Source organism: Phyllopteryx taeniolatus, chromosome 1, assembly GCF_024500385.1.
Source record: "Phyllopteryx taeniolatus isolate TA_2022b chromosome 1, UOR_Ptae_1.2, whole genome shotgun sequence".
Taxonomy (NCBI): Eukaryota; Metazoa; Chordata; class Actinopteri; order Syngnathiformes; family Syngnathidae; genus Phyllopteryx; species Phyllopteryx taeniolatus.
In genome coordinates this window covers 25,238,904-25,258,038 of record NC_084502.1, presented here as the reverse complement: position 1 = coordinate 25,258,038, position 19,135 = coordinate 25,238,904, and the positions used below count along the sequence as shown (strand labels likewise).

The 19,135-nt window shown below is 39.4% G+C and overlaps 1 protein-coding gene across 2 annotated transcripts in view; it reads right to left on the bottom strand.

Annotated features, from left to right (window-relative positions):
- The window catches only part of LOC133482778 (kazrin-like), a 174,684-nt gene that overhangs the window by 92,713 nt on the left and 62,836 nt on the right, over positions 1-19,135 (bottom strand). For both annotated transcript variants that reach the window (XM_061783301.1, XM_061783309.1), the window contains exon 3: positions 15,800-15,989. In XM_061783301.1, coding sequence (XP_061639285.1) covers positions 15,800-15,989 — 190 coding nt within the window. The remainder of the gene's footprint in view (positions 1-15,799; positions 15,990-19,135) is intronic.

Here is a 19,135-nt window from a genome sequence, read left to right as displayed (position 1 = left end):
CTGGATTAACACTATATGGTTTAAGTGGCCATTCTGATTTCTTGCTCTAAAGTGGCACAATTAGGCTTCATGGAAGCATACCTGGCAGACTGAAAAAAATGCATACCATCAGATATCTGCAGATCAGAATATGGACTCTTCCAAATGCAGATAAGAATACCATATGTATCAGATATCTGCCATTGCATCTGCAGTGTATACAGTACAAACAGCCCAGATATAGCCAGTCAATGTGAGCTTGACGTTACTGAAACACACCATGTTGATGTATACCGGCCCTCATCTGCCCAAACAACACAGATAAAAATTTGCTACAAAACCTAAACTCCACAAAAAGTTGCTACGACTTTCGGCTTGTAACCACAGCGAGATGCTCAGTTGATTTTTTTGGGGGGCGGGCACAGTTTTTACACATGATGCCCATCCTGACACCCCCACCCCGCCATTAAAGGGTGAGTCTACAATTTTAAAAAAAAGAATCACTGTCATATTTCTTAAAACTGTTATTACCACTTGACAGTAGTACAAGATAAATACGATCTGGGGGGGAAAAAATCTGTCCTCTCTGGCCCCACATTCTGCCTCTAATTTGATTTGCAGGAAACAACCACGCCCAAGGAAAAAACAACCAGAGACAGTCAGAGGCAGAAGCTGACTGACGAGGTGTCAAGAAACCTGCTGTCCAACACGGCTTCGCGGTGACCTGTAACTTTTGGCTTGAGAAACTTTGCTGAAACCATAGCAGAATATCCACCTCCAGAAAATAAAAACATGCCCAACCCTCATTAGCCAACAACATAAGACTAGTACTGTAAACAGACGCAGGCCCAAGTGATCTGAGGCAAATCATAGGATTCAGAAGCAATGCAAAATTAGCAACATTTGTGCTCGACATGAAGGTTTATCACCTCTTTTTGTTGTTTAATTGATTGTACTTTACAAAAATTTAAGACTTCAAACCAATAAAATTTAGTGTTATAGTAACACTTCAGAATAAGTTATGCTACCTGCTATGCTATGCCGTTGCTAACGTCGGCTGGTTCACAGTGCTAATGTTAGCTTAGTATCGCTAGCACTGCTATTTTGTTGAAGCTGCATATGTACTCTCTGCGAATATTTATCACAACTACGCATTTTTATAATTACATGTCATTATGAATTGCCATGTTTGAGAATCACACAAATAAATAAATAATAACTAAATACATGAAGGAATATCATTCTTGACAAGATTATCAAGATTTTAATATGTTCACACTACATTCCCCATGATCCTCCTCCAATGTTCTCCACAGGATAGTGTTGACCAGGTGGTTCTGATGCTTACATGACCACCAGTGAATTAGTGTGGATCACCCTGGGTGAAAATCTTGTCTTGTAATTCCGTCATTGATCCTACATACATCTGCCTGCAGTTTTCTGCTGCAAAAAAAGATTTAGTGGGCACTAGTGGTCACAACAACACAACAAATTGACCGTGTTTAAAATGACGGCATGAGGAAATCACAAAAACAGATTTGTGCACATGTGGTCCAGCATAGAGGGTCATGTGTCATTACAGTTCAGTGCTGCCATCATACATATCGACCCCAAACACATTAGTTTGTTACTCTTAGAAGTACCCATGGAATCAATGGTTCTCAATCTCAATCAATTTACAATACCAGAGAAAACATACAGTGCTATTTAATGCTGTCCTATTCTTATTGCTGAGAATGTACTTGTATTTCCTTCGTCATCCTTAATGGATATGAAAGCGACTCATCAGCATTTAAAAATAATTTTCATACATGACTTTGCCGGAACAAATGACGCATGTAATAGCTACTACCAGTACACTTCAAAGAAATTGTGTACTTGTGAAAACAGCACTATTGACATTCTGAGTCTTGGTAAAGGGCAGCTCATTTCCTCGCTCTTTCACACACATTTTTGACACATATGCATATCTTTAAAGTGCATGAACATAAATAATGTCCCCTGCCCTTTTGCGTGATCTCACAACTATGATGACACACACATGCACACCCTCACACACACATTTGCTTCCACCTTCTTCATATAGTGTTATGCCAACCTCAAAATGGCACTGCCTTCCTTACCCTGACAGGCTACATTCAATTTGTCAGGCTTGGCACTTCCCTTTTCTGCAACACACCCTGTCTATTTCCCCACGGACCGGCTCTGAGTGGGGCCGGTCTATCCCAATGGGTATCCTGGTATCTTATGGCAGGGCCCACCTGCACCCACTGTGACATCCAGGCATGCTCAATCTGCTTCTTCAACCCAGCAGGCACCAGCTGTCTGGACAGCCTGCATGCTGGGAAATGGACAGTTTACAGCTGAATGATTCACAGCCACACACCTCACTTCAATCTACAGTCAGTCTTTGAGTGTGTTCTGGGAGTTTTTAAATGGAATGAAAATGCATAAATGGCCATAACCAACAAACTGGGATAAGCACCACTTCGCACTCTACACCAGCAGGAAACACCAAGAAAAGTTAATGTTCTTACATCATGAAACTAAAGTAATATTTCATTGGAAGATGAAGAAGGTCAATATAATTTATTTTGCACTTGGAGCAACACATTTATCTAAGCCAGCCTTTGCAAAATGGGTCAGGTAAAATGGGTCTTTTTTAATTCGGTCACCAATTGTCAGAGTCAAATGGTGTAAGCTATTTATTGATAAGCAGGCATAGTTGCAGTAAAATGTATGTTGAATGGAAGCACATACTGTATCTTGAGACAAATTTTCCCAACATGTTGACAAATCACTTTATACACTGCTTTCGCAGTGTATAAATGGGCACTATGTCTTTGCCAATGTTCAGCGCAAATGACTCTGTATGTGCCTTCCACCAGGCTCCCTTTCTGTCATACGCAAGTAATATGAAAATAATTCTACTCATGTTGGCTGAGTCTTACTGGGAAACAAATTCGTCAGTTGCTTTTTTGAGAAATAGATGCTAGAAAGGCCGGAAAAGTCACTAAATATAGCAACCAAATCCTTCAAGGGATTAATAGTAATAATTTCACTAAAAAGTTCATTTAATGGATTTTTTTGCTCAAGAAAATGAAACTGGCAGTCACTTTCAATGTCATCAATCCATTTTGGAGCAAATGGTAAATAACTAATTGCCTTTGGAATGCCCCCTTTTCATCGCCAAAATCAGCACGCCCCTCTCCATGTCTTGGTGTAACATCAGTGGAAGAAGTGGAGACCAAATTCAATGCATAGACATTGTGGAAAAAGGAATGTACTGTACCACAAAATGGCAGTATTTAGTCAGATTTTATATATTGTCGCTGTTGGGTGGAATCCCCCCACCTCCAAAATGACAACTTTTTAGAAAAGAAAAAGGACTGGAGACACCGCATAGCCAGTGTGGACAAAGGAATGTACTATACTATAAAGTGGCAATATTAACATATTTTATATAGCGTAGCTGTCGACCACAACATGTACAAAGCCTGAGAACTATGCAGTACTCATTTGTTGGAATATATATATATTTAAAGTTCAGATGACAAAGATGTTATGGGGTCAGTTAAAATTCATATTTGGATTGTTTATATGTTATGTAATACACACACATAACTTCCAGCAAGTTTTCAACGATAGTTTAGCTAAAAATTTGGTTTTTATTACGCATATTGAGCCCTCCCCGAACATTCCCAAAGCTCAAGACACTGGGGTGTGGTTATTCTATCCACCGCAAGGGCTACCGGAAGTGATGTTGCAATTGATAAACACAGCGCGCTACACTCTATATGCAATCAGAATCAGAATCATCTTTATTTGCCAAGTATGTCCAAAACACACAAGGAATTTGTCTCCGGTAGTTGGAGCCGCTCTAGTACAACAGACAGTCAATTTACAGAACACTTTGGAGACAGAGACATTGACAAAAAACAATTGTGCAAAAAGATGCAGAGTCCTCTAGCACTTAGAGCAGTTCAAATGACTAATATTGCAATAGACCGGTGCAATGACCATTGTGCAAGGGGCGCAGAGACTTCAAGGAGTGTATGCGGCAATGGCGAGCAATGTGTTGGAATATGAGGAGGAGGAGGATCTCGACATACAGGAGCACCCAACTGAACATGGCATCGTCAGAAGACCGGAAGGCGCTAGATGCAAAAAGCAGAAGGCGCATTCTGAATCATATTTATCGATTTAACTGCTGCATTTCTCCTATATAATCACTTCGAAATGGCAGATGTAGTTTGTAAGTGGGTTCTAGAGTTATCAAGAACATTTTTAACATCTTTGTCCTCTGACCTTTAAAGTCCACCTCTGTCACACAACACAAAAACACCCGTGTCATCTATAGGAACTTTTTTCAAACGTCTTGGAGGAATTTGTGACGCAATCAATATAAACTGCGCTGACGAAACCCAACTATATATGCGGAAATTAATCTGCAAGCACTTACCTCGTGGAATGACGTGGCTGTATTCTTTTCTCAAGGAGGCATTTCAATTATGGATTTTTTTCTAAAAATAAGCCTATTAAAACTTTCACTATCACTATTTTCGCTCGTTATTGTCTTTAAAAAATCCAGACTTTCAATATAGGCAATTGTAAGTCCAGAAGTACGCAATAAGTGCCAATGTTTACAGGATTAGCTACTGTAGGTCCTTTAAATTGTCAACACTGACATTTGAAGACTAAACCTCTTGTGTTTTCAGGCATGCTGTTAGTGTAAGCAGCACGTTAGGGGGGGATACGCTTTGAACTACGGAAGTTAAAAAAAAAGAAAAAAGATTTAACGATTGAAAAAAAAAAAAACATCCTGATGAATAAATTCAAATTCTTCAATAAAATGTATTAATCATCCCTACTCTGTGTCATATTTGTTTCAAAATGCTGTCACAAAACCTTTTGAATAATTTAAAATTACGTTTTCACAGCCCTAGAAATTGTAAAATCACCCCGTGCAGTACTATTACAAAGTCAGGCATATAATGGAAGCTTAGTGTATACCAGTGGTTCATGTGGAAGGAAGATAATTCCATGAGGCATGTTGGAGATTTCCATCCACTGAAGTGTTTATTAGGCAATGTTAGCATCATCGCTCTTTCTGATCCATGGTAACGTTGGCTGTTCTTTAGCCTTAAAATAAACCATCCTGCACCCAAGGCTGGGACTTGCATAAACCTTCACAGCTCTCCTGGCCTCTGTCCGCTGACATGATTTCACAGAATTGCTGATCCAAAATCCTTCATACGTATTCGTCAGCTCTTAAATGGTTGCAGTGAGAAGTGTGCATGGCGAAATCTGCTCGAGCCACGTGCATTTGTAAGACAATGCTCCAAGGCATTGCAATCCATCAGCAGAGTTATGCAGTAATTCTGTTCATCTTTACCTGTACCAAAAATATCCTTATCATCTTGGATTTCACACGCTATGTGGCCCCCAGCTAGGATCCTAAATTAATCGTGTCCAGTGGTAGGGAAATAAACCTAAGCACACACATAACAAACAGACACGACTTGCACAGGAGAATGTACGAGGTTCTGACTGTCAGCTATGGAAAGGTACTTCTCTACTTACTTTTTAACATTATCAGAACAGCTGCGTTAAATGAATGCTATAACTTTGAAAAGTAAACAAAATGAATAGGTTCTTACCAGACCCACAAAAGAAGAATGAAATTAAGACTTGCTGAAATGTTACTGCAGCAGCATTTGTTAGTCACATCAAACACATGTACTGCATTCATCACATCAAACATGTACTGTATGGGCCTCCCAGAAATGGGACAGAGGACAAAAATAGATGAGGCTTATATCTATTCAATCTACATCTACCAGAAATGAGAGATGAACAAGGGAAATGTCATTTTGTCATTTCTACTTCCACTGTCGCTAGCATGTGTGCACCACACTGCAAATAATTGGTGACAATACTTTAGGAGGCCCTGCAATACAATATCCTCTTTTTTTCGACACAGGAAATCGTGGCTATGAAAACATTCCGTTTCGGTGTGAAACTGTCAATATCATAAAGTTGATGTTAATACCAACAAATTAAAAAAAATAATTACAGTATTATAAAAATAAAATAAATACACCACTTGACTATTACGAAGTGGTGAGGTAGTCAATTTCATGAACTTCCCATCTCACATATAAAAAAAAATAAATTACCCACTGTATACCATAACATATCAAATTGATAAATTAACTATTCACAACTCTGAAGGGTCCATGACACAGTGACAGAGGGAAGATTATGTGCCCGGGAGATGCGTCTGTTAACCCTAAACACACCTTAGTTTTTTTGTTCTTTCATTATTGACGTCGACGATGTAGCTTTAGCCATATTGTACTCAGCAGCCGGTACAGACATCCACTTTTACCACACATATATATCTAGCTAACTCTGCGTCGACGTAAACACGCAGCTCAAAAAGAGCGTGTCGTATATACAGTACGTATTGTTCATATTTATTTTAAGGGCAGTAAGTTCGGCAGGGTTGGTTGAGAGCAAGCGAATGGGTAGGAACGAGCGTGGAGAAAAACTGAAGAAAAAAAAAACATTTTTACACAAAGTATAATTCTGAATACTTGCACATAAAAATAACACTTTTTTGTGCACACAAAACACTGTAGCGTAGGAGGAGGTTGACGCTAGAATCCCCAGCATGCATTGTTTGTGTGTTTGCATGGCTTTGTTTATAATAGTTGCTAAGAATTAGGTTTTTATCGTTAATGTTATGTGTTAATTATTCCCTACTAGTAGTGGTAGACAGTATGTGTCCATCCACCCCTTTTATTTTATTACTGTTCACTCACTATTGTTATATTTAATCAAGCGGCGTGACTGAGTGAGTGTTGTCACTCAGTTCTTTAAATTAGTGGTCATTGCTACTTGGAAGTAAGGCACTTCTTCGCCACATGAGCTTTTCCGCTCAAAATTTGCCTTTACATGCTCAAAATCTAATGCCATATTTAACTGGAGATTAATGTGGCAGTGGGAAGGACGTATCGGGGTCATTATAAATTTTTTTTGGGGGGGGGGGGGGGTCGTGTCACCCCGTCCCCAGTACCATCTGCGCCCATGACTTACCAATTCCCTCACTCTCCCTTTTTTTAACGTTGCTTACACTTTAGGTGATGGCACACAAAAAAAAGCTAAAGAAAAAAAAATAATACATCCATCCATCCATCCATTTTCTGAGCCGCTTCATGTGTTGAGTTAATCATTTAAATTGTAGGTGTCAAACTCACTCACCAGATCTGACCCTTCCCACATCATTTTATGTGGCTGCTAAAGCAAATCGTGTGCGTCTACTTCATGTTTCTTGGAAAATCTGTATCAAAACTACAAATTCTCCTCACTTTCAATAACGTTAAAATAATTGCAAGCAGTTTTTAGTTACAAAACCCTTTTTACTAGAAATTGAACAATAGCTGAACAAACTATTTTCCTTGACTTCTAATTTCAAAAGTAGTTATATTCATCAATTTGTTGTGAAGGTGTAATAATAGGATGAGGTGATATGTTTTCACATGATGCCCTTCTGAGGCAAGGGCACTGTTGGGAGAGGTGGGTAGTAAAAACGCACTACATTGTCACATTTAATCAGTTTAGCAACCTGCTTCTTCCTTAACTATTAATCTATCTTTTTATGGTTTAAGCAATGTGATGAAGTACAAGATATTGAATACACAGCATGAAACGCCTATACAGGCTCGCCGGGCATCCACTTGTGAATCGCTCATGAACCGGTTCTACCCCCAACCAGCCTCACCCTCTTAACGTCGCCGCAGATAAGCTTTTCTTCACGGGAAAACACATTTTCAGGTTTAGCGGGCCTTGCCACACGTCGCATCAAGCCATAAAAAAATAGTATATAAAGCATCAAATATAGTGTTTTACATCAATATTTAACTAAATTCATAAAGTATAACGTACCCGTGTATGACAAAGGAAAAGTTGTGACCAGAATGTACGTGAACATTGGTACACGCTGGGTACCTTAAAATGAGTGGAGCTAGCGTGCCTCCATTTAAATATTCTCACACTCGCTTTTATTCTCACCAACACCCTCTCTCTTTAGCAACCTGCTTCTTCCTTAACTATTAATCTATCTTTTTATGGTTTAAGGAATGTGATAAAGTACAAGATATTGAATACACAGCATCAAACGCCTATACAGGCTCGCCGGGCATCCACTTGTGAATCGTTCATGAACGGGGGTGCATCAGTTTTTCCTGAGCATTTTGCTTCAGTTTTCCGAATCAAACAACCTTTTCCAGTGCACTGTTGGGAGAGGTGGGTAGTAAAAACGCACTACATTGTCACATTTAATCTATTTTTACCTTACAGACAAGGAAAATGGAACAGCGACTGCATGTCATGTGCTGAGTTGCCTTGTTCCTGTTTTTCTATTGCCCCTTTTCCATTGAACCGGTTCTACCCCCAATCAGCCTCACCGTCTTAATGTCGCCGCAGATAAGCTTTTCTTCATGGGAAAACACATTTTCAGGTTTAGCGGGCCTCGTCCCACGTCGCATCAAGCCATAACAATAGTATATAAAGCATCAAATATTGTGTTTTACATCAATACTTAACTAAATTCATAAAGTATAATGTACCTGTGTATGAAAAAGCAAAAGTTGTGACCAGAATGTATGTGAACATTGGTACACGCTGGGTACCTTAAAATGAGTGGAGCCAGCGCGCCTCCATTTAAATATTCACACTCTCGCTTTTAATCTCACCAACACCCTCTCTCTTTATCAACCTGCTTCTTCCTTAACTATTAATCTATCTTTTTTTGGTTTAAGGATTGTGATAAAGTACAAGATATTGAATTCACAGCATCAAACGCCTATACAGGCTCGCCGGGCATCCACTTGTGAATCGCTCATGAAAGGGGGTGCGTCAGCAACTCTACACGATGGTCCGGTCCAGTCGGTTTCGACCACGTCGTGCAGTGTGCGGCAGGCCTAAAGCAGCTTTTGTTCCGTGGTCAACTGAAGAGCTGCGAACATTTTTGTCCATATTGGCAGAAGATGAAAGACAGCGAGATGGAAGGCATGACAAGAAACGATCGCGTCACCTTCTTCTTGATCCCACCCCAATCCCTCCCACTTTTGATTAGTGCCCGTTGTAAAAGGAAAAGCAACGGAGGCTAGGCCAGGCCAAGCAAAGCGAGACTGGGGCAGTGCAGGGCGAGACCGTTCTGGAACTTGTAAAGGAAAAGCAGCAATGTAATGTATGTAATCTCTAACTGGTGAACCTATTGTGCTGTCTCACGAGTGTAGGTTATTAACGACCATTTCCTGTGGCTGAATTTGCCTTAATTTATGTTATTTAATAAAGATTAAAATTATTATGGTTTTGGTTAAAGTTATATTGTTAGGCAATATCTGAATTTTCAGATTCCTAGTTTATATTTTTGTCTATTTGACATTCATGCTCTAATTTAAAATAAATAAATAAATAAAGTAAAGTTACTCGCTAGTTATTCAGCACTTGTGAAAACTCTTAATATTTTGTCATTCTCAAGTAATTATTTAGAGAACTACTTTTTACTTTCACTTGTGTCACATTATTATAAATTATAATACTTTAACAGTACATTTACTTGAGTACAATCTTTGGGCTACTGTGCCCACCTCTGACTGAATGTCATCACTAACTCCACCGCATACTCACCTGGACCATCTGCTTCTGCATGAGAGTGCTTGGAGAATCTCTCTGCAGGAAGTACATACTTTAAGGCGAAGAGTAGCCAAATTTACATATTGGAGAGCCACTCAAACTAAATCATCAAAAATATCAAACATAATATCACACAGACTTTACCTATCCAAATGCAATGCAGGTTCGCTAAAGTCAAGACAAAGATTTCGGTACAGAAATATGGGTTTGAGAACAGATCCAGTGGATTACTAAATGTATTTCCTAATACAGTATATGACAACATAGGGGTGTGAGAGCAACAGGGCTGTTAATATGGTTAGCACTAAGTTACACTTTTGCATGGCTTGTAAATCTAAATGATAAGGTCCTGTCTCTCTCTGTCTCCAACGACTTCTACATGGACAGTATATCTAAATGAGTGGCTGTAACGCGTATGGTACGGTTCCAGACGAGCATCACTCTTCTTCAACATGCATTACAGGCAACTAATGCTACCTTCACTCATATGTTAAAGTGTTAGTCTTATTAATTATGTCTTCATGAGTCGTTCTATTTGAAATGCAATCTCCGGTGGAGAGCAATTCCTTACTAAAGCAAGATTCATTAGGAAAGTAACTGCACCAGGAGATGAATGAAGTCAGATTAAAGAAACTGTGGTGTTTCCCTGCTTTGATTAGTCGCCATATGGACAGTAACTGCCAAATAGATATTTACTAATCTTGCTATAGACACGCAACCTGGAAAGGGCTATCCTTTTTTGTCTTGTTTCCAATCGTACAATAAAGTGTATTTCCAATGCCATCTTCATTAACAGAAATTAATTGGTGCTATTTTCCCATCTTGAGCGAATTCACCGCTGTCATTCACGACTGCAGTATCCCAATATGTTTCCCAACTTTACCCTCTTTTTTGTTTTATTTCTGTGGTTATTCCACACCAAATGTTTCAGTGAGTGACAGCAACTTTAGACCGGGTCCTCATGTATGTAAAAAAGGCATAAAAATAATATGTTATCAAATGTCACCGGGAAATCCTGTTCAAGCAAAACCAAATGCTATAAAACACTGATTCCTTTCCCTACCCACCGATGAGGCACAAGGTTAGTGTTTGTGATACTGTGAGACAATGTTTATGTGAATTTTGTCCCAATTCATTGTGATGTAAAGTTGCTACGGTGAAGTTTTAGCCCAATGTTAAATTAAGCTTTTTTTTTTTTTTTTTTGTCATCGCCGCTTATGTTGGTTTGAAGACTAAAATAAACGCATCAGTGCAAAAGTGCAACCAACCGTTTACCATGTTAGCTGTCTCAATGTTGGCATAGACGTATTTTATTGTTTCACTCACCCAATTAACTGAGAGTTGACTTCACTGAAGCTGCACCCGATGTAGGCTGAGGCTCAGAGCGCGTCACACGCTACATATCGTGAAAGCCTTCTTTGCACAATTATTCCATCTTATTCCACTGAGGCGACTGATCATTCATTTTAACAAAGTTAAGACACACTTTTGTTCACCACAGCTGCCGTTGGGCACAAGCATGTCATCGTTTGCGTTGTTCTTCATTGGTTTACACCGCTTCTTTGTTGTTTTTCGCCACTTCTTCGCGGCTGGAGAACTAGGCATCGGAACTGGGAACTGAAATTTTTTTATTTGAACGGTTACCCAACGTTAGTCCTGGTTCCAATCGGTTCTCAATTCGCAATGCCCAACCCTACCTATTATACAGTTTATTCTAATGCGATGAGGTCATGGTCTATCCCAATCCCCTATTGATTAACTAATTTATTGATGTGTTCAAAATTTTAAGGCTCATAATGTGAATACTGAATGAATGATGGCTGGGGTTTAGAGACGAGAAGAGTTTCTCGTTGTTGCCATCAAGAGTTCCATTGAACTTAAGCTGACTTGGTCTAAAGGAGTGATTATTCAAAACTATTTTTCAAGGAGACAGCCTCCTTATGTCACAATAGCCTAATTCTAAAGTTAATATCCAATGTTAGGGGCCAAGGAGATTTTTCATGAGCAGAAGTACAGCACTGTAGTCTTCGTAACATTTTAATATTTAAATATGGCGGATCATTAATGATGAATGTAGGCAGTTAAATCCCCTGTGATAAATAATATAATGGGGCTAATTCAGCAATGATCTTCTGCCTAACACTCTCATGAAGATAAATATTATAGATATGGGATCTCAAGTACAATGAGGAACAAATCTGATCCATTTAAAAAAAATTAAAAATTAAATGCTGCAATGTGAATCCAGAGATTGGTTTCGAAATACATTATACATTTTAATATCAGATAATTGCTAAAAAAAAAATAAAAAAAAAATGCAAAGACTGAGAACTATATAGTACACAATTATGGAAATATAGTGTAAAACTGTTTTTCATCATTCCAGTTCTTCCTTCCTGATTCTTTGGGCCATGGCTAAAACAGGGGCCAGCGACGCACTTGTGCCCCTGGCATGAGTTGCACCTCCCCCACTATATAAGAACTTGAGCACCTTAATTTGCATCAGCGGTTATCCAGCGCAATTGTGAGTTAAATACAGTAAGTTATAAATACTTGGCCCATTTTTACCACTAAATCATGCAGTAAGCTAGCTAGCTAGCTATTCTTAAACCTCAAAAATGCATTTTTATACCAATGTTCACACACATTCACTAATGGACACAAAACTGTATCAACACCATCAGCTGGGATACTTACGCGAGCTGGAGTTTAGTAATCCTTCCTCAAGAGCAACTTTCTGTCTCTATGGCAGGGGTGTCAAACTAATTTTTGTCACGGGCCACATTGTAGTTAAGAATTCCCTCAGAGGGCTGCTATGACCACAACCCATATAAATGTATGATCGTCTCATATAATTACACAACAAATTGATGGATAACTAGTTTTGAAATCAGAAACCAATAAAAAATGGTTTGTCCAACAATGGATTAATTAATTTTAAAAGAGGGTTTGTTAACAAAAATGCTTGCAATATCTCAACATTATTAAAAGTTAAAACAATTTGCATTTTTTGGACACGTGCTTCCAGGTTTAATAAAAGTAATGAAGTACAATGTACGGTATGTGCAATATGTACTACAGGATCACTGTTCAAGGAGTACAAGATCAAAATGCGATGTGAATTCTGCTTCACAATGATAGTAAGCCGACATGGCCGCCTCAAGACGCCGAGATATCGCCAATGGCCAATCAGAGTGAAGCTGCTTTCATTTGGGGAGATCAGTCATGCAATCATTGCATCTTATTTTCAGATTGAATACTACTGAGAAACTCAACTGCCAGGCATAAAAGACCAACTACAATACTGTAGCTTGAAAAAGGGCACATACTGGGAATTTTCAACACTAATTATCTTCCAAACCTGATAAAAAATGATGAAAAATTATAAAAACATTTAACAAATTTTTGATGGCATGGTACCTTTAAAAGATTGCCCCAAAAATATTTGAGCCTGGTACAAAAGACACACCAAAAAAAATTTGAAAGCCTGCTTATCTTGCTTGGCTCAATATTCAATTGCTATCAATTTCACCATAGCAGGATTTTACTCACAAACAACTATGCTTTAAAAAAATGGAGACTTAAACATTGGTTTTATTATGATTACATCATGTCAAAGGCTTTACACTGAGAGGAATTTACAGTAGAATGGTTGGCTCTGAAAAACCTTACTGGTACTTTTCTGCAGTTCTTATAAGTCATGTCAGTCATTACTACTAATTGTATGTATTTCCAACACAATGGCATCCACAAATCGAATTGAAATTAACAAGAGCAATCCTCCTCATGCAATGATCTTCATTTGATCAGACAGCCCTTTTGAGAAAGCTATTGCATAAGGAGACCAACTATTGACTGACTCCAGAAAACATGATGGACAACGATGTTATACCTTCTGCATTAAAGGGTTGGCAACCTCAGCATAACTCACTATAACATTGCAATATCTTGCAGTGTGTTACTGATAATAGCTTGTTATGACGATATATCAAAAAGTCACACTTGTCATTAAATGGTAAAAGTGCACATACGCAGATGAGGTGATACATTATGATATTGATATTTTGAATTGTGTGGGACAATAGTAACCTCTAGGTAGAAGCAATGTAATTGAAGTAAGCTATCCTGCTAGCGAGGTAACTGCTGCTTCTTTTGTTGTGCTGCCAGGTAGCACCAGCAACTGTTCTTCCCTCAGGATTCGCACTGTGCCGGCTGTGCAATGAACCGGTGACCCTTAGCGCACACTTTCCTTCCATATGTAGCCACTGATGATAAATTACCTAATCCACCAAGACCCAGCCATTATTCGCATACACCTCAGGTGGTAAAGGACAGCTCCAGGGAGAAGGAATGGATAGTGAGAGGTGGGCAATAAAGCAAAAATATACGTGCTTGACAAAGTGTGTAAAGGTAAGGAGGTCAAATAAAAGCAGGCACATTTCTAAATTGGGTTCAAACTGGGAACTAAGTCCTTTAGTTCCTGCCCTAGGATCTATGCACACACACACATCTGCTTTTAAAGGACTATTTTTGGTTACAAAGAGAAGGATGAAAGTCTAATCAAGCCTCAGCAAATTCACATGAATCCATCACTGAACATGAACGTTGGAGGCATCATTTGATCAAAGCAGCCAAGCAGTTGTATGAGGAACAATGACATCAGCATTCTCAGAGGAGCGCTTGTCGTCACTCAATTTGGACCATGCTCACTGCTATGGAAACAGCAGGAGTGTCAACGTGTACACGGGAGTTAAAGGGGACCATGCAAAGCAAAAACATTAGGGGTGGGACTTTAACGCGTTCAATACGATTAATTAATCACAAACAAATTCATTAGTTAAAAAATTAACGCATTTTAATCACATTTTGTGTTCCAAACAACACAGCACCTTTGTTAGTGCACAATTCCCTGGTACACTGATTACACTGCTGCACATATCAGAGCTCGGCTACCAAAATGTAAGATTTGGATAAAACAGCATTGTGAGGACTGATGGGAGGCAAATTGACTCTCAAAGTGAATTGCTTTGGACTGTAAACCAATTTGAGGTGATAATATTCCCGTCTGTGTAATTGTATTATACTTTAAAATGAAATTTAAAATGTGTTGCTTTTTAGGACAATTATTGTTATGTGATTAAAATGTGATTAATCAATATTAAGTAATTACAAAGCCTCTAATTAATTACATGTTTTAAGAATCCCACCACACACACACACACACACACACACAAAAGAAATACCCAGCAGAGTAATTTGAAAGTCACCAGCTGTGTCATGCTCCAATGTTCAACGTTTCCTTATAACAGAGGTCAAAAAGGACTACATGACTTTCAGTATGAGCGCAGGGAATACTGGCTGAGGTTTTCCTTGTGAATGTGAAAAGAGGAAGTTGTGCAGACCTTGATGGCAGGACTGTAGCTTGACCTCAGAGGTGTCTCTAATATGTTGGTTGGAAGGGAACATACTGCAGACAGACAGCTGGCTGGAGCAGCTGACTGCTATGGAAACAGCGAGTGTGGAAGTAGGTGTGTGCCAGGATTTGAAAGGATTTGGTAACCCGTGTATGCTTATGTCACCAACCATGTGTAAATACACACATCTGTCAGCTATCTAAGTCACTGGGTAGATTAAGGTAGGAAGGAGCAAACAACAGCGCGCGCACACACACACACTGGACAACATTCTACAGACTGGGCAGCTATTCAGGAGCTCTCGGTAACAGTAACCCACGGCAACTCTAAGCCCATCCACGCACCCACAGATCCAGTGGCCAGTATCGGGCAAAATGAATGGACTGGCAGTCCAGAGTGCCAGGACAAAAAAAAAAAAAAAAAAAAGAGGCTGTAACTTTACCCACTCTGGCCTGACCAAAGTGCAGCACAACCCCCCTCTTTAAGGTTCACAAGGTTAATTATTCAACATAGGGAGGGAGGGAGGCAGGAGGGCAGGGGGTGAGAGTGGACACAAGCCAACAGAAACACTCCATCTCTTTTGTCCAACTCAACTCACACATTGACACAGTTAGCAGCAGCACGTGCTCTGCGTACACAGCTGCATCAGCATGCGTTTCCACGTTTGCTGCTTCTCGCACACACTTGTGTTTCAATCTTACCGTTGTAGTTGTGCTGCGGGGTCTCAAGCATGCTGCCTGAAGGGTCAGCAGCCCCCAGCTCGGTCAGTCTTCGGCTGGTGGCGCTCAATTCCGAGCGCAAATTGGTCACCTCCTGGCTGGCCGACTGAATAGCCCCGTCTATGCGCTGAGCCAGCTGCTTGTTGTCATCCATCATTTTCAGGATTTTTGCCTACGGAGAGGGAAATCCAGAAAAGCTGTCATGCTGACAAGTTGTGCATTTCCGGAGGAGGCAAGGTGTCCACAAATAAATCCCTCTTTTGGTCTTTGATGAGAAAGTTAAATCCTTAAAGCAGTTTGTCCTTTTGTTTGCAGAAAGTCATCCACCTCTCGGGAAATGTGAATCTGCTGGAAGGACACTGTGTGTGTGTGTGTGTTTGTGGCACGAGTGTATGTGCGTGTCTATGACTTCTGTAGCCACATGTGTAGTGTGAGTGTTAGCCTGCACTGCACTGCACTGCCACTCTTTGAAATGTGCTGCTCCCCGCAGCTGACTGTTGAAAGGACACAGCATTGAGAGATGACAGGCACCTTTTTAAATGGACTGTACCAATTGCACAGAGAGTCAGAGGGGGGAGTGGCCTACTCATGTGAGCTCAGGGAAGTCATAAGTCTCTTGCATAGCTGTTGTGTTAAGATATTGCTGTTTGGTTCTGGTCATTAGTGTTTGAAGTGAAACACAGCAAAGTCTGACAAGTGTGGGAAAAGTGATTTAAGTGGAACTTAATAGCGTTGCATGCCTCTTCCTCCTCTGCGTGTGTTCTTCCCTCAGTGGGCAAAGGAATTCATTAGATTGACAAATGAGCAGTAGCAGGGTCAAAATAGAGTTTCACAAAGTTTCCATCACAGTATCACAGCAAGTTTTCCCTCCTGCTGTGATGCTGACAGGCGTTTGTATGCATCCAAATGTGGGATATGCTAGTGTAGTGTAGCTCTATAACAATAGTTGAGCGAAGAAGAGCAAAAAACAATCAACTTTACTTCGTTTTAATGCCACGTGCCAACAACCTGGCATCATGAACGTGACGACTGCCAACCCTATATTTGCCACTGAACAGAGTTTGATTAATATTGTTCCAAAGGTATAGGTATAAGTATAATATATATATATATATATATATATATATAATATATATATATATATATTATATATTATATATTATATATATATATATATATATATATATATATATATATATATATATATATATATATATATATATATACATATATATATATATATATAATATATGTAATATATATATTATATATATAACACACTTTCCCACTCGCGGATTCTGTTGAATGTATGTATGAATTGAAAGTTCAGTGACGTTTGTGCTTTATTCACTTATCAAAAATCGCCGAATGAATGCAAGGCGGGTCATTTATGGGGCATTTATAGTACAGTAAATTGTTAAAACACCAAAGGGTAGCTAAATTGCCCATTGAGAGACGAGTAGCACCTGGCACGTGACCTCCTTCCCTCCTCACATTTTTCTTTCTGCAAGTGAATCAAGTTGGGCGAAAGCATTTAAGAGTTTGTGACCAAGTGTTGTGCATACATTAAAGTGAGTACAGTATTTATTGTTCACATTAACCGCACTGGTCTGTTAATACAGTATTTTATTTGCTAATAATGAATCTGTGGTATTTTTAGCTGCTGCGCCACTGTCGGGATAAGAGTTTGCAAGACTGCTCGTGCACACATTTTATTCTATCCCACCGTTTGCTATAACAGGATAGCGGGCTCCCCCGTGTATGCTATGGGTTGATAACATGATGGTTTGAACCCAAATTTTCTCGAATATTGTTCAAACCATGATTTCATGACTCCAGGAAACAACACTGATGTATGCATCAGAAGATGATATACAAACTTGACACACCACCATTACTAACCTTGGTCAGATATCTCAGGTCAATTGTTAAAGGCTACAGCTGTCTTAGAATTGGCACCTGTCTTTTGACCATAACAACTGATAAACTGTTGCTTTAAACTGCTGTATGTAATGTTGTATATGGATTTCTGTTTGTTGCATTTTAATTAATTTGTTTTCTGTGTTTGTGTTGTTCAGCCCGTGGTAGCTAAGGATGCAGAAAGGAACATCACCACTACAGTCATAAAGATTTACACAATCCGAAAAGATGGACATGACGAGCCAGAGGATGTGGGAATTGTGATCGAGGGCATTAAAGTCCTCAACAACGCTGGCAGTGTCATCATGGTGTTGAGCATGCTGTTTGGGCTCATTAGGGCACTTCATCTAGTCTTTCCAGAAAACCTGAAGTACACCTCTTGAGTTTTTCCAGAAGATCATTATGAACTTGGACCCAAGCTAAATGTAAAGGTACAGCAGCTGAAAACCTTTTTTCATAAGGGACAGTCAGGGTGTGTGCTCACAGTCCAAGACTGTCATCTAGTACTTAAAATGTGTTAATTCAAGATGAACTGAACTGCGTTGCTATATGAGTGACTGGACCCAAAGGTGTTTTATACAACTACAAAGGAGCTTAAAAATGTAAGCATGTAAAGTTCAAAATACATTTCCAAAGAATGTTTTATTTTGTGAGTTTTCAATAAAAAGACATTTACCAGGTTTTGTGTTGCATGAAAAAAATTGGGGTGGGGGGGGGGGGGGTAAGCGCAGAAATAATTTCTTTTAGACTCATTGTAGTAATTTGAGTTGGACTGATATGAATCAATTTAGGCCACTTAGTGTACTTATTTTACTTTGGCTGTATTTGATGAAAATGGGTTTGGCTGACTCAATTATATCACATTACACGGAACTACTAAATTTGAGTTGGAGTTACACAAATAAAATGGATGGAAAACCTGCCCAAATTTTATTTGTGTTCACCCAATGAGTCATTTTTTGAGTGCACACACACATAATGTGGTGACTGGTCCAACCACTCGGGCCACTACGAAAAGGAGTGACTAGATTTGGGGTGTAGAATGGGACACGAGGAAGAAAAGAGCCGAAGAAGAAAGTAGCATTTTGCTAACCACTGTCTGCTGACTGAAAGAGAAAGCAAAGTAAAAGGAATTACAAGCGTGTTTCCTAGTATCGATACAATCGATTGATTACCTTTTAAAACAATTTTAATTGAGATATTTTTGACCGGAAGACTAACTGTTGGATCGTAGGAATAAATGATACAATGAATGAATCGTTACATCCCTAGAAGAAACCAGTTCAGTTCAGTGAGCCCTGGTTGTTAAAGTTCAGTGAGCCCGGGGTGTTGTTAAAGTTTCACTATGGAGAGAGACAATCAGCGAGACAGATGCAGAGTTAGAGTAAGAGGTGGTCG